General features: G+C 31.0%; 1 protein-coding gene across 4 annotated transcripts; it reads left to right on the top strand.

Annotated features, from left to right (window-relative positions):
- The first annotated feature begins 14 nt into the window (after positions 1-14).
- Positions 15-26,413, top strand: LOC143054047 (uncharacterized). Of its 4 annotated transcripts, XM_076226903.1 has the most exons (13): positions 17-513; positions 4,847-4,882; positions 7,839-7,968; positions 8,304-8,405; positions 8,822-8,900; positions 9,553-9,667; positions 10,590-10,774; positions 15,714-15,869; positions 17,274-17,291; positions 18,901-19,062; positions 21,139-21,297; positions 22,037-22,204; positions 23,946-26,413. In XM_076226903.1, the coding sequence occupies exons 1-13, from the start codon at positions 366-368 to the stop codon at positions 24,156-24,158; spliced, it is 1,671 nt and encodes a 556-aa protein (XP_076083018.1). In that variant the 5' UTR covers positions 17-365; the 3' UTR covers positions 24,159-26,413. The 4 variants fall into 4 exon arrangements, with proteins under 4 accessions (XP_076083021.1, XP_076083018.1, XP_076083020.1 ...); XM_076226906.1 differs by lacking the exon at positions 4,847-4,882 and having other exon boundaries at positions 15-148; XM_076226905.1 differs by lacking the exon at positions 4,847-4,882 and having other exon boundaries at positions 18-513.
- The last annotated feature ends 1,562 nt before the right edge of the window (positions 26,414-27,975 follow it).

The following is a 27,975-nucleotide window of genomic DNA, read 5'->3' as shown; positions in this document are numbered from 1 at the left end:
GAAAAATACGAAAATAAAAACTTTACATTTGTTGCCCATTGCAACGAAAACCGCGTCCCAACTTGTCAAAAATTTGCAAAAATGTCCAGGATTTCTTCTACTTATGGAAAGCAAGAAAGTTTAATGTCATCTCAGAAGTCTTTGGGAGGTTGGTAGGATTAACAATCGGAAGGAAACTGATACTTTGTTTTATCGCATGCATTTAAAGATTGAAGTGCATTTTCGGTGACGGACATTATAACCTTTCACCCCTGTAATCCAAGCAAATACCACTATACCCCGCCTCCTTTAGACCGTAGTGCATTAATTGTACACCTTGTAATTAGGTTAAAAATCCATTGGAATATATACAATATAGAAATACTATGACAGAAAGAATTTCTGCACCAATGGGTACACAAACTGCTGATGTTATTGAATGGAGCAGGTCATTGAGATCAAGAAGTCCTTCTCCATCCAGGCAGAATGTTAGGTCTCGTAGTCCATCACCCTCTCGACCTTCTACAGACAGAGGTTGGTAAAATCAGTATTAAGCAGCAGAATTTTAGATGATATATTTTAAAAAATGTACATGTAGTTATAAAAATAGTTTTAGTAATTACAAATACGACTGCATGATGACAGATTCATGTCACTGCATGTTGTAATAAGTTAAATGTTTGGGATACTAAGACCCTGTTCACACTAGCATTTTTTTTTCATCAATCTAATTTGAATTGATCTAAATAATGAAACCAGATAGCGTTCACATTAATTTATCTTTAATCATAAGGATCTCTAGCTATCTATCTGAACCACTGTGTTCACACTATAATTAAATATGCAATCGATCTGACCTATTTACCCGTAAAACTGCAAATATTGTGTATAAATAGAAAAAATAATCAAATGTATGTGTTGGTGCTCTGATACATGGATACACACACTTCAAAAAAATGGCCAAAGTTATTCAAGTTATTGTTTCTCTTGAAAATTAAAAAAAGTTCAAATTTTGATACTGGTGAAAGTCACCGTATTCTTGTAGTTTTCATTAATTTTGAAACAAAAACTGTAGCAAGGCAGTTACACCATAAATAACTGCTTTGGTTCCTGAAAAGAAAAAAAAACCAACCCAAAACAACAGAAGAAAGGAAGCTAGACATACAAATTAATTTTAAAAAAATGGTACAGTGTTTTGTTTTAATTTGTTTGTACGTATACACAAAGGTCTGTTTTTAAACAGAGGTCTGAGAAATATTGGTTTAACAAAGAACCACCCATTTATACATGGATATTATGTAATTACACTTTTAAGAATTGATGCTATACATGTGCATAAATTATTTTTGGTTCAATCGTACTACATGTACTAGTTCAAACCGATCTTTGGGTTCACATTTAATGTTAGATTGGTTACCTTAGATCATTTCAAATTAAAATGCCTTTTTTGGTGTTTTAGTTTAGAAGGATTAAAGATCTATTCAAAGCGTTCACAAAAGCCTTTAAACCAATCTAAAGTGAACCCATCCAAATGTCCTTGTGTGAACAGGGTCTAAGTTTAAGACATCATCATTTTCAGTGTGTACTTTGTATTGTGTAAACTTATGGAATGAATGACACCTCAATCTCCTACATGTACAAATGTTGTTGTCTCTTTGACACATACCCCATTTCCATTCTATTTAATTTATATGTACATGTAAAAAGGATGTAACTCTTTTGACTGTCACAGTTATTTTGTATAGATGGTGAAGCAATGATTTTCTTTATGACAGTTTTCAAAAGATTACAACCTTGATGTTACATGTATATTTGTTTAATTATTTAAAAGCCAACTATACTAATTGATAATATTCATTGTTCATTGTATGGAATGATTGCATGGTGTTCAAGTGTCTGGCAGGGTTCAATTGACCTTGACCTCATTTTTATTGTTCATTGGTTGATGTTCAATTTTCTTAATAAACTTTTGATCTCATATATTACTACATGTATGAATAATAGGCTAACTACAAATGTATATATTTAGTGTACAGTTTAAAATTCAATTGATCATGATGATCAATTAGGCATAAAATTCCAGTGGGTGCACACTTGTTTACTTTTTAAGTTTTTATGCCCTTTATGGCAATTTTCTCTATTTTTTACTTGTTTTACCACTTTTTATTCATTATTTACATAAATAACACCATTAATATGCTATTATTCTTGATTTTTTCTTGCCTTTGTCAAACTGGAGTGGAAGGAGGCATTAAGTTTGACCCTTGTCCAGCTGGATGTCCGTACATCCTGAATTTAGTTAGTTTTCTCTTACTTGAGTTTTCCTGAATGAAATGTTTTTGCATTGCTTATTTTACTGTTCTCGAGTTGTGTCCCCTTTTGATTAAAAAATTACTAAATTTGACATTCCTGCACCTCAATCTCCTACATTTACAAGGGTCAAACTTAATGCCTCCTTCCACTCCAGTTTGACAAAGGCAAGAAAAAATCAAGAATAATAGCATATTAATGGTGTTATTTATGTAAATAATGAATAAAAAGTGGTAAAACAAGTAAAATCTAATCTAAGTTTTTCTTAATCAGTTTATATGCAATTTATATCATGCATATTCAATGCTTACATGTACATGTAATTACATGTATATTTCCACCAAACACAGATCAAGTTTGAATTTGGGAACTTCAATTATTCACTAGTAAATTACTTGTCCAATAACCAAGGGAAAAATAGCTGAATTTGCCATATACATGTATATATATATATATATGACAAGCTGGGACACCTGTGTCCCATAGACAGGTGGCATTCTTCTTTTTTGCCCAGCCTTCGACTTCAGTCGAAAAAGCGAGACATAGCGATCCTACATTTTGTTGGCGGGGGCGGCCACAAATATTTACTCTGTAAAATTTTAATAACTTTCTTAAATTTTCATGGATTTCTACCAAATTTGGACAGAAGCTTTTTTATGATCAGGCTTAAATTAAAATATTGTTTGTTTGCCCTTTACCGACCGACCCTATAAATTCGTTGCGCCTGAAAATCTTTTATTTGTATTAACCAGCAAGATTTTATTTTATTTCATTTTTTCGTTCCTACCAAAAATCTTATATTTGTATTTCCCGCTCAAAACATTTTTACCGGAATCCTCGGGTTTTATCTGTAACGTATAAGGTCCAGTCCGTTTGGTATCACCTGAGCGTTTGACATGAACACTTGCATTTGAAGTTTCAATGCATTTGTTTGAAATCGATGTTGAACGCTTCCTGAAATCATGATATGACGTACGTTACTCTGTACCTTTATACTTAAAGAGCAGGGTTCATTTACAAAAAAGTTTGTTTGATACAAAATTATCAACGTGTGCACAAACTAATTTTTAAACGGACGTTGTGTTCTATGTAGGGATTGCCTTTTGTGATCCGCAGATCAGGATGATTATGTTAACGATGCCGATATATTATTTATATCTGATATGAACCAAAAGTGACAAAACCCTGTAAAGTGGAGAATATCTGGCAGTAAAATCGCCAAGTTTTCCATACAGATCATTTATAAATGCGATGTAAAAAACCTGACAATTGAGTTTTAAGTCTTGTAGCATTTTTATTGGAAACAACTTTTAGGCACGCGCGAAATTTTTAACCCTCTATGGACTTTTTCTACTAGTAATGTATGACTTCCCGGACATATCTTACCAGTACAAAGTTATCTCTTACAGAAAACCTTTAGGTAAGCGTACAAGGTACGTAGTACAGAATGTGAGCGCAAATTCAAACTCTTCAAAGTTCCAGGCATATAAACGTTGAAGATATGCGGCACAGGTCTATATTTTGATATTTGAAAACAGAATAGTAGTGCATATGAATTAGCTTCACATTCTTTTTTTTAAAACTAATAGTCCCAGAAAACTTATTTGCAAAAACAAAATGGACCAAAATGACATTCTGCAGATTTTGTATCTATAAAATAAAATATTATACCTACCTGCCTACCCATGACAAATAATATACCGAGCCAAGTTATTTTAATGGGGAAAAAAATAAAATATTTTACCTACCTACCTACCCTGTTTCAAAACATAGGGTCGGAAAAGGGCAAACAAACTATATTTTAATTTAGGCCTCATAAGATAGTAAATTTTGATAATTTTTTTTTTCTATTTTCCTAATTTTACTTATAAATGGACTTTTCTGTCAGGAAACAATACATTCACTCTGTGGTTACAGTTTGTAAAATGTTAATAACTTTCTTAAACTATCCTTGATTTGTACCAAACCTGGACAGAAGCTTGTTGATGATCAAAAGCTAGTATCTCAAGGTTATTTTGTCCAAATTTTGTACCTGTTTATCCGTATTTAACTTATAAATGGACTTAGTTTTTCATCCAGTTATCATTACATACAGTCTGCAGTTAAAGTTTTAAAACATTTATTAGATTCATAAACTATCTTGGATTTTTACCAAACTTGCAAGTTGGACAGAAGCTTCTTACAATTAAGAGATAGTATCGTGAGGAAGATTTTTATTAATCATTATTTTTTTGATTGTTTTTGTTGAGCCTGTGATTTACAGCAAAAGTAGACAAGACACCAGGTTCCGTGGAACCCATACAAATTTTGTAGTCAACATATTTTGTTTAAATGGTGTTATTTTAACAACTGCAGGATGCTGATATATTATTCATACATGTTCATGTATGTCAATCAATTATGATATATAATTTGTATCTTACAATCCAATTGTTCATTGATCCTGATTGACAAACATAGTACAATGTATCTTTTAACTAATAAGGTTTACTATATTTTAGAACATCTAAACCTAAAATTTTATTTGTGTTAACATTTTTACATTATATACATGCAGTTATTGGAAACTGGAGGAGGTCTGATATGGACATAGGTACATGTATACATTACATCAATTGCTTACTTATAATTATAATTATGCATGTTTTTCATAAAACTGTACTTTCCTTAAGCTTATATTTAAATGTACTGATGATGGTGTCCTTAAATTGAAGCACGTAGTGTACATTTTTTACAGTTTAAAGTATAGTGGGATATTGAAAAGTATTGAAAAGGCTCAATTTTGAGCTGCTCTGAACTAAGAGCTCTCTTAAATAGGTTTCAGATTCTATCAGATTTAACAGTCAGTGTAATAGTCTTGTAATGTCTTGTAATGGTTTTGAAGGTAATAGTCATGCAGCAGCATGTACAAAATGTATACTATGATTACCTCTTCGTAGACCTTTCAAACTCAAATTTAGTGTCCTAATGACAATGTTTAATTGAAAATACTGATGAGGGGAAAGGGGAGAGGGAAAACTTTGCTGGTTTAAGGGGGCTCCTGGGTATAAATCAAATTTTTTTTCTAATATAGGATTTAGCTATATTTTTTTAGAAATGAACTTTATCCTATACTTAATAGAAAAATGAAATAAAAAAATGGAGTCACCGTTCATTTTTGCACCAAAGGGAGATAATTTGGAGCTTTTTCAATGATATAAACATTTTAAAAGTCTTCTGGGGCCGAACTGAATCAATTTTTTTGGTTGATTTTTGTACCAAATCATAAAGTAATAACTTATAGTGTAATAAATAAAATTTGTAATAAAAAAATAAAGGTTTAATTTTTTCCTGAAATTTTTGTACCCATGAGCCTCCTTAAGGTAGATTCATGGTATACTTCATCTTGGATTGTACAATCACACTACAAAATCGGTCTTGTTATTTTCCCAAATCAGCAAATTTGGAAACAGATTTGCAATTTAATGGTTAGAATGTTTATTTATATAAAGAAAACTTGTTGATTTATTGTATTATTCAAAATATTTTAACAAATATCAACCTTTTTGGTTTTTAAATTCATATTTTTCAAATGAGCCATTTAAGGGGAGATAACTCTTTTAGTACAAAATTTATACTGGGCTAATAGGGAAATTTTTTATTTTTACTTGTGGCAAGAAAACAAGTTCGGTGACACCATGTTTTCTTTTTATTTTTTTAAAGCATATTATGAAACCTATCTTCTCACAATTTATTTCAAAATTCTATCTCATAGAATTTTTTTTATGCACTCTTATGTGTTTTTTCATGAACAAACTAACCAAATTTAGGCAATTTTTAACGACTCATAGCTTGAATAATAGCACGGTGACCCATACTTTTTATTATATTTTTGAAAAAAGCATAGTAACATCTTCATTTTGGCAAATTATAAGAAAATTCTGTCTCAAAAAACATTTACTTATGATCTACCTTAAATACATTTAAATCCTGGTATTGGGTACCCAATATTTTAAAGAACAGTATATATGGTACTTTCAAAATATAATTGCTTGTTCAAAAAGTTTTGGTTGAAAAGATATGTTTCTCTAATTCTATGGAAATATATTCCTTTCCCAACCCATTGTATAAAAAAATGTAATCAACGTGTGGTTGCCAGTGATCTCAGAAGATGATTGGCTGATTCAAAGGTTCATAACCTTTCTCAGCTCCCTGAAATGATCAAAATGTTCTAACAGGTGTTAATGAAATTGACAACTTCGTGGAAAATTGAAGGCACTCGAAGGGGATTTGGTTTAGAAAAAAAGGAAATTTATCTTTTAATCATTAGGGAAACAGATTATTACATAGTAACGCTTGGATTATCGGATTTATCCAATCTCGATAGTTAAATTATAAATTTTAAAGCCCTCGCCGAGGCTCGGCCTTTAAAATTGATAATTTAACTATCTCGATTGGATAAATCTGATAACCCACTTGTATCAATGTAATAATCTATATGTATCAATTGCCTGCCCTGATCCATATTAAATCTTCAGTTTGCTTCATATTATTTATCATGAAATTTTTATTAAATTCTCAAACAGACCTGCATTTAGCTTTTTTTAATTTTTATCGATTGGATTATGATTTATGTGCATGTGCCAGAAATTTATTAAAAATCCACAAATATTGCTTGCATTTTATTTAAATGCTTCCAACAAGTTCACATGCATGTTTTATGAACTTTTCACTTATTTAAACATGCTTTATTGTATTTTTTTGCAATATTGTGGATTTATCTTTATTTGTGATTTATATTGATTCAGTTACTTTAAACATGTTGATGAGCTTAAAGGATATAGACATAAACATGAAAAATATCTTTAAAAAAATGTATACTTTTGGTATGGCAATGGCAATAATATGTTTGATTAGGAAAACCATTGTATCGTTGAAGTTGTAACATATTTGATTAATGCATTCACAGTTAATAAAAGGTGGCTCTCAGGCTTACTGCTTAAGTAATATAATCTGTATTTTGCTTTATGTACATTTTTAACATTTAGTCACAGTATATAGTACATGTATGTACCAGTACCACACTTTCCTTTTTTTTATGGGAAAAGAGACTCTTGAGATTGCTGGCCTTGGGATGATTAGTAAATACATATATGTGGTTTCAGTAAGCAATGTTTCATACACCAATTTTTGAGGAACATTTCTATGGTACAGGTGACCTGAATAGTAAATGTGTTATAAATAACTTAATAAAGAACATTATTTCTAGACTCATGAAAATTAGATTGCATACAGAAGAGTACAATAAATCTCCAACACGTGCACTAAGAACTGTTCTTATGCAAATATTAACAAAAAATGAAAATTATCTGAAGGTTTGTTTAATTAATGCTTTGTTTATGTTGATATTGGCTTTTCAGAATTATGGACTGCCAATTTGTCTGTAGAAAAAAGTGATCACAAAAAAAAAATTACATGTAGGTAAAGATATGAATTGGTTTATAAACAATCTAGAATTTGTATATAGTCTTTTGCAGTACATGTATTAAGATATTTTTCTCGTTATCCAGGAAATTACCTGACAGATGTCCAGAAGTCTATGCCAGATTTTACATTTAAGAAAACTAAGAGTACAAACAAGATGAGGAAAAGCACAGGCAGTTTAGCTGCTAATTTTAATTCTACATCTACATCTAATCAGTGAGTTCACCATGTTCATCGTGCCCTTTACAATGTATTAGAAAATATAGAATCTTTAGTTTATTTTTTACTCTTTTTTGGTATAAATTAAATTGTGATTTATTTTTAATGCTCAGAATAAGTAATGTATATCTTGTAAATTTTGCCATGGTGCTATTTAAAATGTTTTTGGTATTTTAATGTGTAACTTTACATGTAAATGCAGTACTATAATTTATTTTCAGGGAAAAGATACTATTTTAAATTCCATAATGCTATTCAAATAATAAAATACTGGGGAGATGTGTCTCTATCTAAAACTCAGATGACTCATTTATCATTATTTTATTTTTCAGGAAATCAAAGTCAAACTTGGCCAATCTAGATAACATTGAAGCAGAATATATAAAAAATCTACAGCAGCAAATCTACTTCCTGGAACTAGAATCAAATTATCTATATCCTTTATAATACAACAATTTATATTCAAGGAAGGATACAGATTGGAAGTATATTATTTTGATCATCACAACATCAAAGGAGTACTCTGATTGACCATTTGTTTAAGCAAGTCTGCATTTAAATGTACATTGAAAAATGAATCATGCACACAATTTTGTATGACTTATTGGAAAAGATAACCCATATCCCATATAAAAAGGTTTACAAGTCAACATAACCTTCACCTTCATTTCATGCTTGAAAGAATTAAATATAAATGTCTGAATATAAATTAAAAGAAACCCTTGAAAATAAGTAACCATAAGTAACCATCAATGAATCAGTAGTTCGACACTAAAAAGATATACAGTGAGTCAATGATGCTAGTCCTTGATAAAAATGACTTTTACCTATTTTTTCTTAACTTGACTACTCGAGACCAAGCAAAGAAAGCAACAGAAATGCATCCAAAGATGACAGCTGAGGCAGAGAGAATGTTAACAAAATTAAGAGTAAGTACATTTACTTTTTACAGTACACTGGACATTGAAATGTGATAGTGTCATCAGACGAACATGGTGTCCTATAACTGACACATATTCTTATTTAAATATTGTCATATATATGTATAAATAAAGGCAACTGTAGAATACCACTGTTAAAAAAACCATCAATTAACTGGTAATTTCTAAAATTAAAAAATAATAAATGAAGTTTTTACTTGATTATAATATTAAGTAAAATGTACTTTGTATCCAAATCTATCTTACTTAATCTTCTATCAATCCGTACACATGAGTTATGTACGTTAAAAGGCGACTGTACAAAACATGAAAAAAAAGGGATTGTAATTGGGTGTTATTCACATCCATAATTATGAAAAACAGCTTCTGACCTACTGGCCCAAGCTAATTTTCAGTGACTTTTAAACTGAGGTTAATCAGTGTTCCATTGTGTATTTCATCTTACTTTATATATACATGTATATTTAAACACACAAAAAAGTTGCTTTATTTCCATATGCTGATGTTGTTATAAATCAGACACTTAAATACTATATGAAGTAGGATATTTTTGTCAGCCCTCTTCCTATTTCAATCCTAAGGATATCATCTTTATAAGATAATTCCTTTTATATTTACATGGAGTTATATATATTATCAGACTATGCAGCTAGAGATAGATAGTTTACAGATGGAAATAAAGAAGAAAGAAACAATAATTGCAGTGACCAATACTGAGAAAGAAAAAACATTTGAGAGGCTGCATGATGAAGAAGGTACCTTTTACATTAGATATAAGACAGTAGAATATGGTATACTGCGTCACCTGGCCTATCCATTCTTCACTCCGTCATTCTGTCATTCTTTGTGTCTGTTCATAACTTTTTTTAAATATTTCCCAGCTTTTGGATTGTGAGTGATTTTATATTTTGTCTGGAATTTTATTACAATAGGTTGTATTATCTTTGATATTACCAGATTTAAGGGATATTTGAGCAATATTACATCCAATATCTTGTTTTCTTTAGATTATCATACAGAGTAGGATTTTTGTTCACAAAATTCTTTTAGTAGTCGCTGTATATATTCTGAGCATAAAATAGGTTTACTTTAAATATTCATTACTTAAGATATCTATAAGTCAAGAGATGCATTTATAACTTCTCTGATGTGAAAGAGTTTTTTTTGTAGCTATTCACTTTCTTTTTATGCCCCACCTACGATAGTAGATGGGCATTATGTTTTCTGGTCTGTGCCTCCGTTCGTCCGTCCGTTCGTTCGTCCCGCTTCAGGTTAAAGTTTTTGGTCGAGGTAGTTTTTGATGAAGTTGAAGTCCAATCAATTTGAAACTTAGTACACATGTTCCCTATGATATGATCTTTCTAATTTTCATGTCAAATTAAAGTAGTGACCCCAATTTCATGGTCCACTGAACAAAGAAGAAGATTGTGTGAAGCTCAGGTTAAAGTTTTTGGTCAATGTAGTTTTTGATGAAGTTGAAGTCCAATCAACTTGAAACTTAGTACACATGTTAACTATGATATGATCTTTCTAATTTTAATGCCAAATTAAAGTATTGACATGGGGCATCCGTGTACTATGGACACATTCTTGTTATATAAGACTTCTTGAAGTATCCTTTGAAATGTATACATTGTTAGAACTAAAAATAATTGTAAATGAATGCTGAAATTTTAGCTGCCAGATCCAGAGATAAGAGAAACCTAATGGATGAAATAATAGAGCTTAAAAAAGAGAAAGATATGATGGATAGGGAATTAAACCAGAAAGATTCACAGTTGTTTGATGCCAAAACTGAGCTTGATAAGAGTGCAACTGCACTTAAAAATGCTGAAATAAAAATCCAGTCCCTTAGGAGTCAGGTAATAGACCATAGTAATGACAAAACAATGAAACATGTCAAGGAAAATTGGTATCCACAAAAATATATGAATCCACATTATCACTGAAACTGGAAATACCCATTCTAAAAATGAATAGATCAAATTATAATGCATCAGATGCAAAAGATGTAAATTAATACTCCATATAAGAAAACTTCCGAGATATTAAAAATAGTTTTAGACTAAACAAAGGTTTAGCTAGCTGTAAAACCAGGTTTATTCCACCATTTACTACATCAGAAAATGCCTGTACCAAGTCAGGAATATGACCGTTGTTATCTATTCGTTTAATGCGTTTGAGCTTTTGAAATTTCCATTTGATTAGGGACTTTCCTTTTCGAATTTTCCTCTGAGTTTAGTATTTTTGTAATTTTATTTTTATGCCCCACCTACGATAGTAGAGGGGCATTATGTTTTCTGGTCTGTGCGTCCGTTCGTCCGTCCGTCTGTTCGTTCGTTCGTTCGTCTGTTCGTTCGTCCGTCTGTCCCGCTTCAGGTTAAAGTTTTTGGTCAAGGTAGTTTTTGATGAAGTTGAAGTCCAATCAACTTGAAACTTAGTACACATGTTCCTTATGATATGATCTTTCTAATTTAAATGCCAAATTAGAGTTTTGACCCCAATTTTACGGTTCACTGATAGAAAATGATAGTGCAAATTTCAGGTTAAAGTTTTTGGCGTCAGGTTAAAGTTTTTGGTCAAGGTAGTTTTTGATGAAGTTGAAGTCCAATCAACTTGAAACTTAGTATACATGTGCCCTATGATATGATCTTTCTAATTTAAATGCCAAATTAGAGTTTTGACCCCAATTTTACGGTTCACTGAACATAGAAAATGATAGTGCAAATTTCAGGTTAAAGTTTTTGGCTTCAGGTTAAAGTTTTTGGTCAAGGTAGTTTTTGATGAAGTTGAAGTCCAATCAACTTGAAACTTAGTATACATGTGCCCTATGATATGATCTTTCTAATTTAAATGCCAAATTAGAGTTTTGACCCCAATTTTACGGTTCACTGAACATAGAAAATGATAGTGCAAATTTCAGGTTAAAGTTTTTGGTCAAGGTAGTTTTTGATGAAGTTGAAGTCCAATCAACTTGAAACTTAGTATACATGTGCCCTATGATATGATCTTTCTAATTTAAATGCCAAATTAGAGTTTTGACCCCAATTTTACGGTTCACTGAACATAGAAAATGATAGTGCAAATTTCAGGTTAAAGTTTTTGGTCAAGGTAGTTTTTGATGAAGTTGAAGTCCAATCAACTTGAAACTTAGTATACATGTGCCCTATGATATGATCTTTCTAATTTAAATGCCAAATTAGAGTTTTGACCCCAATTTTACGGTTCACTGAACATAGAAAATGATAGTGCAAATTTCAGGTTAAAGTTTTTGGTCAAGGTAGTTTTTGATAAAGTAGAAGTCCAATCAACTTGAAACTTAGTATACATGTTCCCTTTGATAAGATCATTCTAATTTTAATGCCAAATTAGAGAATTTATTCCAATTTCACAGTCCTTTAAACATAGAAAATGATAGTGTGAGTGGGGCATCCGTGTACTGTGGACACATTCTTGTTTAGAAGTTATAATGTGAGCATATGTTCAGGTTGCTTTGAGAATTTTGTATTGTTGCTGGATTGTGTATTGGATTTCATCATAGTTGTTGTTATGTTCTGTAGATACATCAAATCTTAAAAGATCTTTCTGAGAGGGGTAGAGATACTTCAAGATGTGATGTCTTATCTGACAGTAAAGTCAGAAAGTATGATCTATCGCCTATAAGGAGTATTTTGTCTGACGGAAGTTTCAGAAAGTATGACGAGCCCCTCCCTAGAAATGATAAATGTTATGAAGTCTTGGAGAGTAATTCTGAGAAGTATGAAGAATATTCTGACAAGCATATTAGAAATTATAAGTTGTCATCTGATAGTGGTGTTAATGAATATGATTTTTCATCGATGAGGAAAGTTACAAGATTTGATTTACCTCCTCCTAAAGAGGAAGTTTGTACTGATAGGGAAATGACTGAGGGACCTTCTGTGAGTACAGCAGCATGATGCACGACAGGAGATATAGATAATGTACTAGTCAATAGCATGGGGAATTATTTATGCAATTAATTTACAGTAATCAGATTATTTACTATGTGTTTCTCCTAGTGTCAAATCATGCATGGGGATATAATGGTATAATTGTTCTTTCCTGGAGCATTTCTGATGAGAGGATGACAAGTTTTTATGCCCCACCTACGATAGTAGAGGGGCATTATGTTTTCTGGACGTCCGATTGCCGTTTGTTCGTCTGTTTGTCCCACTTCAGGTTAAAGTTTTTGGTCAAGGTAGTTTTTGATGAAGTTGAAGTCCAATTAAGTTTAGACTTAGTACACATGTTCCCCATGATATGATCTTTCTCATTTTAATGCCAAATTAAAAATTCTGCATATAAGCCTATAGAAAATTTGTTATTCGTTGAACATTTAATTCGTGGTTCACCTGTAACCACGAAAGCCACGAAAATTGGTATCAAAAGAATAATAATGAATCAATAGTATTGCTTAAAACTTTCTCAGAAACTATTTATGATTATTGCATAAAACTTCCACACAAGACGTCGGCGTATCATGCGCTCATGGCGCAGCTGTTTATTGAGATATGGCGCAACATGTAAAAAAAAAACTCCCCCTTTTTTTACAAAATACTCAATAACTCAAAAATAAAATTTTGAATCTTCACCAAAAAGTATACAAATCTTTAGATTAATGTAACAAAGAAGCGTGTAAAGTTTTAAGCAATAAACATAAATCGTTTTTTGAGATATGGCGCGACATGTAAAAAAAAACTCCCCCTTTTTTACAAAATACTCAATAACTCAAAAATAAAATTTTGAATCATCACCAAAAAGTATACAGATCTTAAGATTAATATAACTAAGAAGTGTGTAAAGTTTTAAGCAATAATCAAAAATCTTTTCTGAGATACGGTGCGACATGTGAAAAAAACCAGACCCCTTACAAAGTGCCGTAACTCAAAAAGTTTTATTCTTATTTTCACCAAAAAGTAGACAGATCATTTGACCATCATAAAAAACAATCATATTAAGTTTCATGAAATTTGGATAAGTCGTTCTCAAGTTACGGTGCAACATGTTTACGCCGGACAGACAGACGGCCGGACATTTGTATACCATAATACGTCCCATCAACATTTTCACGGGCGTATAAAAAGGTGGGTTTATGGAAAATTAGCACCCTTGTGTAACCCTTATTCAGACAGTAGAAGATCTAGCTATATAGATGCTTTATATTTTTTAACAATACAGATACCTTATGTTACAAAGATTCTATCTGTCATATGTCCATTGTCCTTGACCTCATTTTTATGGGTCAGCAAATAAGAATAAGCGAAAAAAGATATAGGGTAGCTTTTGGATAAAAAAAGTAATTTGGTCACAAGTACACAGTAAGGGCTTTTAATCTCCAGTAAGCAGAATTGTTTTTGTTTCAGGTCATCTAACAGATTGGGTTAAGTCAAAACATATTTTGTGATTTATTTGATAGCAATACATGTAAACATGCCTATATATTAACTTATCTATTATTTTTTATGCATGAATAATAGAATTTTTATATGTTCAATAGTAGATTTATTTATTTTACAATATCTTTTTATATTATGCCAATACAATTATTTCAAACTAGAAATTAGATTTTTTGCAAAACAAATGAAAGTATGTGCAATCATTGATTTACTTTATATATATGACATACTGAGGAAATAAGTTCATAATCTGTTATGATTATATACATACAAATAATCCAATTTCAAAATAAAGTTCATTGATTGTCAATTTGACAATGAGACATTTATTTATTATGGTCAAAGATGTTAACAATGAACAATTACATGTCACAGTATGGCTTTGAATAATGAGTAAAACCCAAAGTGAAATATTTCAGAAGAGAAAAAACAATTGCCACATTTATACTTCAAAATTGAACAATATTTATTTCCCTATGGTCCTGGTTAGTAGTTTTATTTGGGAGACATTTACTGTGCATATTTGATAGTTGTCCTTTTCATTTCATGGCAAACAAATATGATTTCTTTTAATAGCTTCTGTAAAAATGTATTACATTCAGTACATTTATATTTCTCAATATAGCTTCTGTAAATTGACTACTTGTAAAGATTTGGGTTATTAAACAGTCTGGTTTTTTTTTGTAATCTTCATAGATGGAGATCAAAAGAATTATTTCTGTTTATAGACTTATTGAGAGCTTGCTATATACTATATAGACATAAACTGTTGTTACTACTACTCTATGTAGTTGCCCTCTTGATGTCTTTTGGTTATTTATGTTGTCAGGTTGCTGTCTAATTGACATCAAACAACTGTTTTATTTCATATTATAGTTTTTAACCGGATTTTTGTGACAAAAATGTCGGTTATTGATTTGGGGATGTACGGCGGGCGGGCGGGCGGCAATCAAATGTTGTCCGTGCATTAACTCATGAACCGTTCAACCAAAGCTTTTAAAATTTTAATATGTTGTTACTGACAACTAAATGAAGGTCAAGTTCAATAATGGCGCAGTTCAGGAGTTATGGTTCTTGAAAGATTGAAAAATGGTTTTTCCAGTCGTGTCCATGCATTTACGCATGAACTGTTCTACCAAAGCTTCCCAAATTTTAATATGTTGTTACTGATGACAAAATGGAGGTCAAGTTCAATAATGACGATTTTTACTTATACTGTTCAGGAGTTATGGTTCTTGAAAGATTGAAAAATGGTGTTTCCAGTCGTGTCCGTGCATTTTCTCATGCACCATTCAACCAAAGCTTTTGAAATTTTTATTTCGTTGTGACAGCCTCTTGTTAAGAACTACTTCATTGATTGAAATTACTCTTTCTTCTGTTTTAGCTGGAACAAAGAGGTGAACAACATAATTTGACCCAGATTACTTTAGATGAGAAGAGGAGCGAGTTATTGAGTGTTCAGACACAGCTGAGGGAGTTGGAAGATAAATACTACAATAATACTTTACAAATACAAGACAAAGTTGCTAATGACTTAAAGGTAATAATAAGAAACGCAGTTCTTCGACAATCTATTACATAGTGTTATATAATTAAAGCTTCTAAATCAGGAGGCTACTCATTTAATGAACATGTTTTTTGTCGAGCCTTTTATTTTTGTTGAAAAAACGAGAAATAGCGATCCTTCATTGCGTTATTGTCATTGGTGGCGTCCACAAATATTCACTCTGTGGATAAAGTTTTTGAAATTTTAATAACTTTCTTAAACTATCCATAGTATCCAGAAGTAAATTTTGTAAAAAAAAACCTCCTGTTTTCCGTATTTTACTCTTAAATGGACTTTAAAAGTTTCTGCCAGGAAATTAACATTCACTCTAGATTTGGTTAAAGTTTTTAAAATTTTAATAATGACTTAAACTATCCTGGATTTGTACCAAACTTTGACAGAAGCTTGTTTATAATCATAAGATAGTATCCAAAAGTAAATTTTGTAAAAAAAAAACTCATTTTACTTATAAATGTTTTTCTGCCAAGAAATTAACATTCACTCTGTGGTTTAAGTTTTAAAATTTCAATAACTTTCTTAAACTATCGTGGATTTGTACCAAACTTGGACAGATGCTTGTTAATGATCAAAAGCTAGTATCTACTCTAGAAGAAAATTTTGTTAAAATTTTTTACCTGTTTTTCTGTATTTTACTTATAAATGGACTTAGTTTTCTTCCAGTTAGCAATGGTTAATTTTACATAGTCTGCAGTTAAAGTTTTTAAAAACATTTATGAGCTGCATAAACTATCCTTGATTTTTACCAAACTTTGACAGAATCTTCCTACAATCAAAAAGATGGTATCAAGAGGAACTTTTTTTATTATTTGTTTTCCTCATTTTTGTTGAGCCTGCAATTAACAGCAAAAGTAGCATGACACTTACAAACTTTTTTCAAGTAGACAATTATTATTTGACTGTTTCAGAAGCTATTAAGAAAAATGATAGTTGTTGAATAAGAAATTTCTATAAACAGGAATTCCATTAAAAAAAAGAAGTAAAATGGTAACTTTAGAAATTTTATAAGTTAAATATCATTCTATTAATTGCACACAGGTTTAATTAATGATTTTTTTTTATTTATTGATTTGGGGCAAATAATTTAAACAAACTTAGAACTATGAAAGAATAGAACTTCAAAATTGATTTTAATTATTACATGAATAATTATCAAATGTTGGACATTTAATTAATTTTAGATTGATTGTTTTTCATAAACTGAGTAGAAGGTTATTGATGCTGGTTGATTTCAAACCCAAAGATTTTATAAGTTAAACGAAAATTTGTTGCAAATTTTTCAGTGTTGAAGGGGAGATAAATCTTCAAGATTTAAAAAAACTAAAAACAATTGACTATATTAGGTGATTGATTTCACTAACTTTGATTCATTTCATACAGGTCATGTCATCAAATGAGGTACAGTTTATTATTTGCCCAGTGTGTGTATGCCGTGATGTGTGAACTAACATTTTATTTTTCTCATTTTACAAAACCAAATTTTTGATTGAAGCACTGCATAAATGATAAAGGGAATTTTTCTATTACAATTGATGTGATACACTTCTTTCACACCTACTCACACACTAAGTAAATTAAAGAAATTTAGTTTTTTTAATTACTTTAGCTCATAATTTTAGATGCTACATCTTAGTTAGAGCTTTGACATATAATTATTGTAATAGGAATTAAAAAAAAATATGTTATTGCAATTATGATGAAAAATGCTTGTTTATGATTTTACAGACACGGCTTTTGAATTTAGCAGTTTGCTGTTGGTATACTCTTGAATTGATTCCTATTTTATAATACTGAGACCATTTATTGCTTATTTTACGATATGGGTTTTGCTCAATGGCAAAATCCATACGGTGGGCTATAGTTGTTTACATCCTGGTCACTTGAGAATAGTTGGTCGCATTGGCAATCCTACCTTATCTTTTTATTGATTAAATATTTTTTAATAATAGTTTTCATTCTCTGACTGCTCTTTATAAGTGCATATTGCATGTAACAATTTTCAAACCTTTGATAAAACCCTTATTATTTTAGCCTTGCATAATACAAGAGATTATAGCATGGAAATTATGTATCTTATTCATAGTCAATTTACCCTGCATGTTAAGTCTGAGAGCAACAATTAATCAATCATAGCTGATTTTAATTTTAACAGCCCTTTTGTTGATGTTAGTCATCACAAATGCTTCTTTTGATTGTTCTCAGTTCTAGATTTTTATGTCCCACCTACGATAGTAGAGGGGCATTATGTTTTCTGGTCTGTACGTCCGTTCGTTCGTCCGTCTGTGCGTTCGTTCGCTTCAGGTTAAAGTTTTTGGTCCAGGTAGTTTTTGATGAAGTTGAAGTCCAATCAACTTCAAACTTAGTACACATGTTCCCCATGATTTGATCTTTCTAATTTTAATGCCAAATTATAGTTTTGACCCCAATTTCATGGTCCACTGAACATAGAAAATGATAGTGCGAAATTCAGGTTAAAGTTTTTGGTCAAGGTAGTTTTTGATGAAGTTAAAGTTACATCAACTTGAAACTTAGTACACATGTTCCCTATGATATGATATTTCTAATTTTTATTCCAAATTAAAGTTTTTACCCAATTTCACGGTCCACTGAACATAGAAAATGATAGTGCGAGTGGGGCATCCGTGTACTATGGACACATTCTTGTTTGAAAATCATTTTAGTAGTAATATCTCCTAGCTGTTCCCTAGAAAGACGCTGGAAGTTCCTCCCACATCTGCTTGTATGTAAGCGTATGTACCCATGTGTGCTACTGAAGACAATTTATAGATACTAAAAGCCTCAACCATTTAATTATTTTTATAGGTGCATCTTTTTTTGACTGGCCTTAGGGTTAATCTAAGTTTTGTTCTCAGCTATCAAGAATGTATGTTGTAAAAGTAATTGAACTTGATTGGTTGTGAAATGAAACTCAAGCTAAGTAAACGATAAGATTTTAGGATATGGATTTGTTCAGGCATTATATAATATTCAGTGCTCTTTTTATCAGGATGAGATTCGTCTGTTGAGACAGAACTTGAAGGAAACAGAAATGACAGCAGAACATGATAGATACATGAAGTCCAAGTTGACTGATGATAATGCCAATCTTGTCAGAGAAAATGCTTTACTTACTCAACAGCTTGGGGATCTACAAAAAGAAGTTGAAAGGGTATTGTGTTAATTAACACTTTAATGATTATAGAGAATTAAGAGGAGAAAGGGTATTGTGTTAATCAACACTTTAATGATTATAGAGAATTAAGAGGAGAAAGGGTATTGTGTTAATCAACACTTTAATGATTATAGAGAATTAAGAGGAGAAAGGGTATTGTGTTAATCAACACTTTAATGATTATAGAGAATTAAGAGGAGAAAGGGTATTGTGTTAATCAACACTTTAATGATTATAGAGAATTAAGAGGAGAAAGGGTATTGTGTTAACACTTTAATGATTATAGAGAATTAAGAGGAGAAAGGGTATTGTGTTAATCAACACTTTAATGATTATAGAGAATTAATAGGAGAAAGGTTATTGTGTTAATCAACACTTTAATGATTATAGAGAATTAAGAGGAGAAAGGGTATTGTGTTAATCAACACTTTAATGATTATAGAGAATTAAGAGGAGAAAGTTTGTTGTTTGACAATTCCATCACTTTTCTTTCTTTTTGCTGCTTTACTGTTGTCCTAAATTATTACTATTTGTTTTAGACACTTAATTTGCAATCATCATCCATGCTTAGTTTATTTCTCTTTAAACTTGAGGTTTTTCCTATCCAAATTTTAATACCTCTGGTATAAGTCGATTTGAATACCAAGCAGCTATACGAATGATTCATTTATGGACAAAAAATGTTTTCTTCAGAAAAGCAAAATTCCAGATATTTGTTTATTTTTCTGTATTGAATCTAACAGAGCCCTCCAGATAAAAATTCACAAATTGGGGTTTTTACCCACCATTTTCTTTTGTAATTGCGTGATAAAGTTTTTTAATTGCATTATCAATTCCAATTCACCCCTCAAATTAATATCAAATTGGGTTTTTCACCACCAAGCTCCTTAATGTATTGCGTTTTTTCATCAACACAATATTGAATATTTAGGCAATATCAATCCCAGAAATTTTTCCATCTTAAATATGTTTCTTTCTTTGTATATGTAGCAACTTTACCTGACCATATTGGGAAATAGGTATTTAGTTGGATCTTAACACGTACTTGTGATTTGGGCAAAACCGGTTTTGATCAAAATATACGAAGAAATGTCGAAATGTTCAGGACTTAATTAAATCCGTATTTCGGTAGGATAGTGCAAGCATACGATTTTTATTGCGTCTTACACTTTGAGAAGCGAATAATCTTGAACTACTTTATTCAAATATTGTGTAAAAACGTTAATTTTGAGCTATGAAAGTTAAGTGGCTCGAGCATTTTTCTGAGGTGACGGCGTTAAACCAATCACAATGTGATATTTTACCCGCGGTGCGATAACACTAAATGGTACATGGGTTCCTTGCTGGGCTTACATGTTTTTCTGACAGGGTTCACCTCCTGGCCAGTCTGATTAAAACCAGCCCTCAATATCCACTTGTGTTTGTAGATAGTGAGGCTGGTTTTAATCAGACTGTCTCCTGACCTCATTTTATGGATCCGTGATCAAGGTTAAAGTTACATGATTACGTCCATATCCCAGATACTATAATCAGCAGGACAACTGAATGTGGTGTATGGAATGATTGTAAGGGGTTTATGTCAGTCTGACAGGTTTCAACTGTCCTTTTCCCCATTTTCATTGTTCATTGGTCAATGTTAAGTTGATGTTTTTTGTGTGTGTTTGGGACTGTTTTAAGCACTATAAGCAATAGGCCAATGAAATGATTTGTTGGTGTACAGGTATTATCTCAGACGTTGACTTCATTTTCACGGTTAATATTGGTCGATGTTTAGTTTTTGTGTTTAAGTCTATTTAAGCAATAGGTAAACTTTATTTGGTGTATGAAATAATTGTAAGGTGTAAAAATCGGTCTTTTAGTATTTACCTGACATTTAGTCATTGTCATGGATCTATATACACGTAAATGCTATCTTTATGTGAGTTAATAAAACCTTTATATTTAAGACTTTCAACATACAATCAATGGTCATTAAAGCAGGCGAGATAATTCAGCTTGTGCACTCTTGATTTACCTAATTTGTTATACTTCATGATTAAAAGAAATAATATGTTGATACCTTTATTATATCAGGAACGTGGTGCTAGGCAAACTACCGAGTCAAGACACACTCAGAGTCACAGTGAATTAATACAATTAAGAGACAGGGAAAAAGATGCCAAGTTTGAAATAAGTCATCTTCAAGAACAACTTAGAAAAGAACAAGAGAAATCAAGACATTATTTAGAAAATGTAAGTCAATATGATTGTCATCTTTTGATAAATAAAAAAATCAGATGATTGATGTTCTCAAACTTTTATCTGATTAAACATTAAAATGTAGAACTTTAAGAAAAATAGGAAATTTTTATCAAATATAAAATACCGGTATGGATTGTGCAGTAAAATATTAACTATAGAAAATTATAAGTACTCACTCTTGCTGCAGACATCTGAACAAAAAAGATAACCTGTTTTAGATTATCTGACCATTTGTGAACATTTTCATTTGATGTTAACTATGAAAGATATTGAGTGTGAATCTTCTATTATGTACATTTGACTGTAAGATATGAAGAAATAACATCAAAAATGAGGAGCACACTTAATAACCTGTGTTGCCTGTTATTTTAAAGTGTGCACCACATTTTTGATGTTATTTCAAATAGACAGAAAAATATTACAGTCATTCTTTATAATTTAATTCTAAATTCCCTTTTATGCTGGAGTAAATCGTAAAAAAACATTCACAGTCACATGACAGAATTATGTCTATAGCTGATAGACAAAACACTGTCAACCAATCAGAAAAAACATTACATTACATCCAAAATTTAATTATCCGCATTGATTACAAAATTAATAATCACTACATACAATGAACAACATGCTGTATAAATAACTATTTATATTTTTTTTTTAAATCTTTGACAGGATATGAATTATAAAACATGGTGTAAAAACATATGAGGAAAAATTTCTTTAATTTCAGTTAACAAAGACAGAATCTAGCACTACCACGACAGAACTACAACTAAAGACGGTAAAGAGTAGAGTTTCAGAGTTGGAAAGTTTTCAGCATGCAGTAGAAAGAGAATGTGAACAACTACGCAAAGATAAACTGCTTCTGGTGGATCACGTCTCAGAAATACAAAGAAAGGTTAGTTTGATAGAGGAGGTGGTGTTTTTGTCTTACCTCTAATTACAGAATACAATCCATAGACAGCATATATTATATATTATAAGAACTCAGATTTATATCTTTAGATGGTAGAAGACCAGCTGCGACCATTTTATCAGTTCTAAATTGAAATATAAGTATCTACAGATTTAAAGTTAAATATTTTTCTAGTTGACTTTTAACCTATGGACTTAATTAATATTGAGCTGATCTTTAGTTTTTAATAGGATAATAATCAGTTGCAAATCATATATTAGTTTTGCTATTCAAAATCAAAGATTCAGTTTTTAACATTATGGAAAAATAAATGTTTCTATAGTACAGCCAGGTAATCAAGACATTTCTTAGAAGTTCAGATGATCTAGTTTTTTCTCAGTAGTCAGGGCTTTCCATTGAAGCCGGTAGTCGGCGGAAATCCGCCGTTTACGGTGGCTTCAAGTGCCAGCTACTTCACTGACAAAAATATAAATTCAAAAAGAAAAAAATATCTTTTTCAAATGTTTACAGGCAGCCAAGAGACGTATTGTTGCAAAGTTGCGGTCACGATAAACAAGGATGAAAAGTCAGTGTTTACCTTGGGCTAAATATAGTTCATATGAATTCAGGTCACTGATTGGTTGTCTATTTAAAGTCAGAATGCATCGTTTCTTTTCAAAGATAACAAGAGAGACGTTCCGGTGGTCATTGAACGATAACAATAGAGACGTTCCGTTGATCATTAACTTGTTGGCTTTTTTTTGGCTTTTAAAACGTGAAGACAATCACTATTAGATAGGATGACAATCTTATGTTATGGTATAATATCAGTCAAATTAAAGAAAGTGTAGTAGATCATATTTTTCAGAATCTGGAAAACAGTACCTTTTTGAAGTTCATTTTTCAAAACCCACGTGGTGTTCAGAGAATCAAGGTCAAAAACAATAGAATATTGTCGACTCGACCTCAAATAAATAACATTTCTAAATGATTTATGTATCCCACTTATTGAACAGTTTACAAAAAAAAAGAGAAAATCAGAGGATATATCAATTTTCTGTCAATGCTTGAGAAATAATTGTATGATTTAAATATGCATAACAGTCTTTAGAGAGAAAAGGGGGTCATTTGTTTACAAATGCACGTAGTTATGCAAATTAAATCGATCAAGATTTCTAACAAACCGAATTATTATATAAATAAAACTCCTTTAACAGTAAATGAATTTTAAGCATAAGGTAATAAAAATAAAAAACTATAACATAAAAAAAATGAAATTTCTTTGAGATTTTTTTTCTTTCTTTAATTTCATACATAAAGAATGGTCATTTGAAAGATAAAATTAGGTGCCAGGAGATTGCGAGAATGCAGGATTTTGCTCTATTTATGCCAGAGCTTCTTGGGGCCTTGAGCCGCCCCCAGACCCCCTGCCGTAAGGCACCAAGCTTACAGCTTGGTGGGCATCCGGCTTTGCCGAATGCATGTTACAGCCGCCTATAATTTCAACTGAGCCTTCTACTTCATTTTCAAGGGAAAACACCGTAATTCTAAGTCTTCTTATATTGTACATTGATTTGCAATAAGTGCTATGTTGGGCCTATGCATGAATTGTTAAAAAAAAATATGAGTAAATAGTGTATATAAAGGCCACACAAGAATGCAAGATCTTTTATTTATCTGACAAAGAAGCCTTTAAGACTTATTTTAATTTCATGACTCTATCTGATTTTTTCTTCATTTTTAGCTTGAGTCAAAGGAGCAGGAGATAATGTTGTTAAGATCACAGAACCAGACAATGGAAGGCAAGCTTCGGGATACAGATAGAATGAGTATGATGGAATCATCTATGCAAAGTCAGAAATGGGAAGAGTTTGAAAAGTTGGCAGAAAGTATGAGGTCATTGTCACATACAATGTCCCATACTGGTTCCTCTACAACCAGGATCCAGCAGTACTGAAGGATGCAACAAGAATGATTATGATGACTATATATTGATATATATTTATTTATTTAAGTTACTCAGTTGCTACATGTTATGTAGAATAGTGCTTTTAAAGTTAATTGAATGTCATCTGGTATGTTTGTAGCATTTGTATGATTTCCTTCAAAATAAGTTTTAGTAAAATATGATGAAATCATACAAAGTTTCAAGTTTTAGAAATAAAAAAAAAGGCTGTAAGTCATGGAGGTCGAAACAAGTTACCCTCTTATGTTCAAGGGTTAAAAGGTAGACATTAAAAACATATCATATAACAGCATAATTGCTCTTAATTGATATATTTTAGCTGCTGAATTCACCAAAAGTTGTGTATAACTGTCATCTTGTTGGATGCAGAAGAAAGTGTATAATTTTTTTTACATCTAATAAGTTTTGCATACAGAGTTATAATTGTGGTTAAAGGGAAATAAATCAAATAATTTACTATGCTATTTTAGGACTTATAACAATTACAATTCTAATTATGATAACTTGATTAAAATTTTATTGATTTTATCTAATCTTTCTTAATTTTATGCTATTTTTTAATCAGTTAGTTTGTCTGTAAAGTGACAAACATATCAGAGATAATCTTCAAGATTTTGCTAAAAAATGGTTGCAGACCATGAAACTGAATTCTGTTATCAGAATACAGGCCTATAGCCAAATGGATCTGAAGGGGGTTATTTGGGGTCATGAATCTCAGACTTTAAACTTTGATAGTAATCTATACCCCCCATGGCTTTTACGAGTGAGGAGTGAATTTTTTAAAACTCACTGATATAAAATTGAGAATGGAAATGGAGAATGTGTCATAGCTACTTCAGTCAAGAATGTACATGTATTTAAAAGGAATCCAGAAAAAAAGATATGGGGAAAATCAAAAATAAATTATATGTGATAGGACAATTTTTTAGTGGGTTAATATAATGAAAATGTAAGAGTTTAGACAAAGTGACTCTGTTTTAATTAATGCAACGAGGTATAGGCAGCTTTTGACACCAAGAAAGTAATTCATTTTTTTTTTTTAATTATAAAAACACAGTTAGTTTTCTATCTGAATGGATAATTTTCATCTTCATACATACAAGATGTACTTTCATAGGTTGTGCATTGTAAATTAAAGCACAAGTGGATTTCACATCGATCCCTCATTGCAATTTTTCAATACTTTACTTATTTAGATTTTTAGTTTAAACATATTTTATTTGATCAAGTACAAATCGGATAAGACACAAGTCAAGCAGACTTATGAAGTCAATTGATAATCTATTTTGTTTATGCTGTTATTGATGTTGACATTGATAACAGCATGTGGGCCCTTTGTTTTTGAAAATTATTATTAATCTCCAAGGAGTAGCATGATATGAAAAATTATTACAAATAGAAAATCAAAGTAAAAATATACAAAATAGTAATAAAGCCAGATTATCCACTGATTTACCTATATCATAGTTCTTATATATAAGAATTTTTAAATCAAACAAATTTAACTACAATAGATATAGGAAGATTTGGTGTGAGTGCCAATGAGACAACTCTCCATCCAAATAACAATTTGAATGTTTGTTATTGGTAAAAAACACAACAGCTATTTGTCATATAAAATGAAGTATGTAACATATGCTAGATAAAATAGTTTATTCTGCCAATTGCTTTATCTGAATTACAAAAATGTACTGTTACCTCTCTTGTTTTCTGTTCAATATGCCGTCCACTTTTAATTGCTGTAATTATTTACATATTTTATGCATGTTTTTATTGTTAATTAAATGATACAATTTTAAATGTCTGTTACATTCCGTTCAATTTGTATGAGTATTTAATTTATTTTGTGAATATTAACATTGTTGATAGTTTTAGTTCAGAAATATTACATGAATTATGAATAGTTAGATTTTCTTGAAGAAGATTGGAGTTTTGAGTTACATTTTATATTTAGATATTTAACACATATTATATTTTTATTTGATTATTAAATAGTCTGTGATAATATTAGTTTTTAAATTCTAATTAGTAAACTCAAACGAACATAAAATATTTATCAAATAACCACAAACTCTTACATTGGAGACGCCACTTGCAGAGACAAGCACATATTTTATTATAAATATGAGTATAATGTTGTGTAAAGTTCATATAAATACACAGGTATTATTAAGCAGCTTATACGTGTACTGGTTTTCCCATACTAGTGGTCTACAAATCTGAAAATAAATAATATATTAATGATATTATTTATTTGGCAAAATGCTACTGTACGCTTTGACAGCAATGGCTCGAATGACTTTAAACTACATGAGTTTACTAGTGCATGAACTCAATATCCCAATCAAAGCGACCTTACTATAATTAACCAAACACTAGTCAACTATAAACACACAACATTTTTACATGTTCAATTTTTGTACAACTTTGATAAATACATTTATTCTCACAAGCCCAGACTTATAAGTATATGGATGTAAATACATACATAAGTAATTATGTCAAACAAGAAACAATTACAGTCAAACCTTTATAAAGGTCACCCTTGAGACCATAGAAAACTTACCTTATCAAAAAAAGGTCAAATGTGACCTATTACTAGTGGTGACTGTATATTAAATATGAGGAAGACAAATAAAAACAAAATTTGGAGTTCAAAATACAGTAGCAATGACTAAAGGTCATTGATAAGTGCCTTTAGATGAATCTTAACTAGAAATATATCATATACAAACTTGTTTTCTATACTAACTGCTGATCTAGCCCTCTCTATGGGCTAAAACAAAGGTTTTTGCCAGATTTAACAAAACTACTGATTTCAACTAAATTAATGCCTAGGAAACATAGAGTGCAGGCATAGACAAACTAAATATTGGTCTCGGATATGTAAAATACAATAACAAGTATTATGCTGAAATATTTTTTTTGTCAACCCCTGCACTCTATGCTTTCCTATCCTAGAATTAAAAGGAAATGTATACATTTTAATTACATTTATGTCGACAATCAAAACAAACGCCTTTTTAGCTCACCTGGCCGAAAGGCCAAGTGAGCTTTTCTCATCACTTGGCGTCTGGCATCCGTCGTCGTCCTGCGTTAACTTTTACAAAAATCTTCTCTGAAACTACTGGGCCAAATTTAACCAAACTTGGCCACAATCATCATTGGGGTATCTAGTTTAAAAAATGTGTCTGGTGACCCGGCCAACTAACCAAGATGGCCGCCATGGCTAAAAATAGAACATAGGGGTAAAATGCAGTTTTTGGCTTATAACTCAAAAACCAAAGCATTTAGAGCAAATCTGACAGGTATAACATTGTTTATCAGGTCAAGATCTATCTGCCCTGAAATTTTTTAGATGAATCGGACAATTCGTTGTTGGGTTGCTGCCCCTGGAATGGTAATTTTAAGGAAATTTTGCTGTTTTTGGTTATCTTGAATATTATTATAGATAGAGATAAACTGTAAACAGCAATAATGTTCAGCAAAGTAAGATCTACAAATAAGTCAACATGACCAAAATGGTCAGTTGACCACTTTAGGAGTTATTGCCCTTTGTCGTCAATTTTTAACCATTTTTCGTAAATCTTATTTATCTTTTACAAAAATCTTCTCCTCTGAAACTACTCGGCCAAATTTAACCAAACATGGCCAAAATCATTGTTAGGGTAACTAGTTTAAAAATTGTGTCCGGTGACCCGGCTAACCAACCAAGATGGCTGCCATGGCTAAAAATAGAACATGGGGGTAAAATGCAGTTTTTGGCTTATAACTCAAAAACCAAAGCATTAAGAGTAAATCTGATAGT

This window comes from Mytilus galloprovincialis, chromosome 12, assembly GCF_965363235.1.
Source record: "Mytilus galloprovincialis chromosome 12, xbMytGall1.hap1.1, whole genome shotgun sequence".
NCBI classification, from domain to species: Eukaryota; Metazoa; Mollusca; class Bivalvia; order Mytilida; family Mytilidae; genus Mytilus; species Mytilus galloprovincialis.
This window is presented reverse-complemented; position numbering and strand designations above follow the sequence as displayed.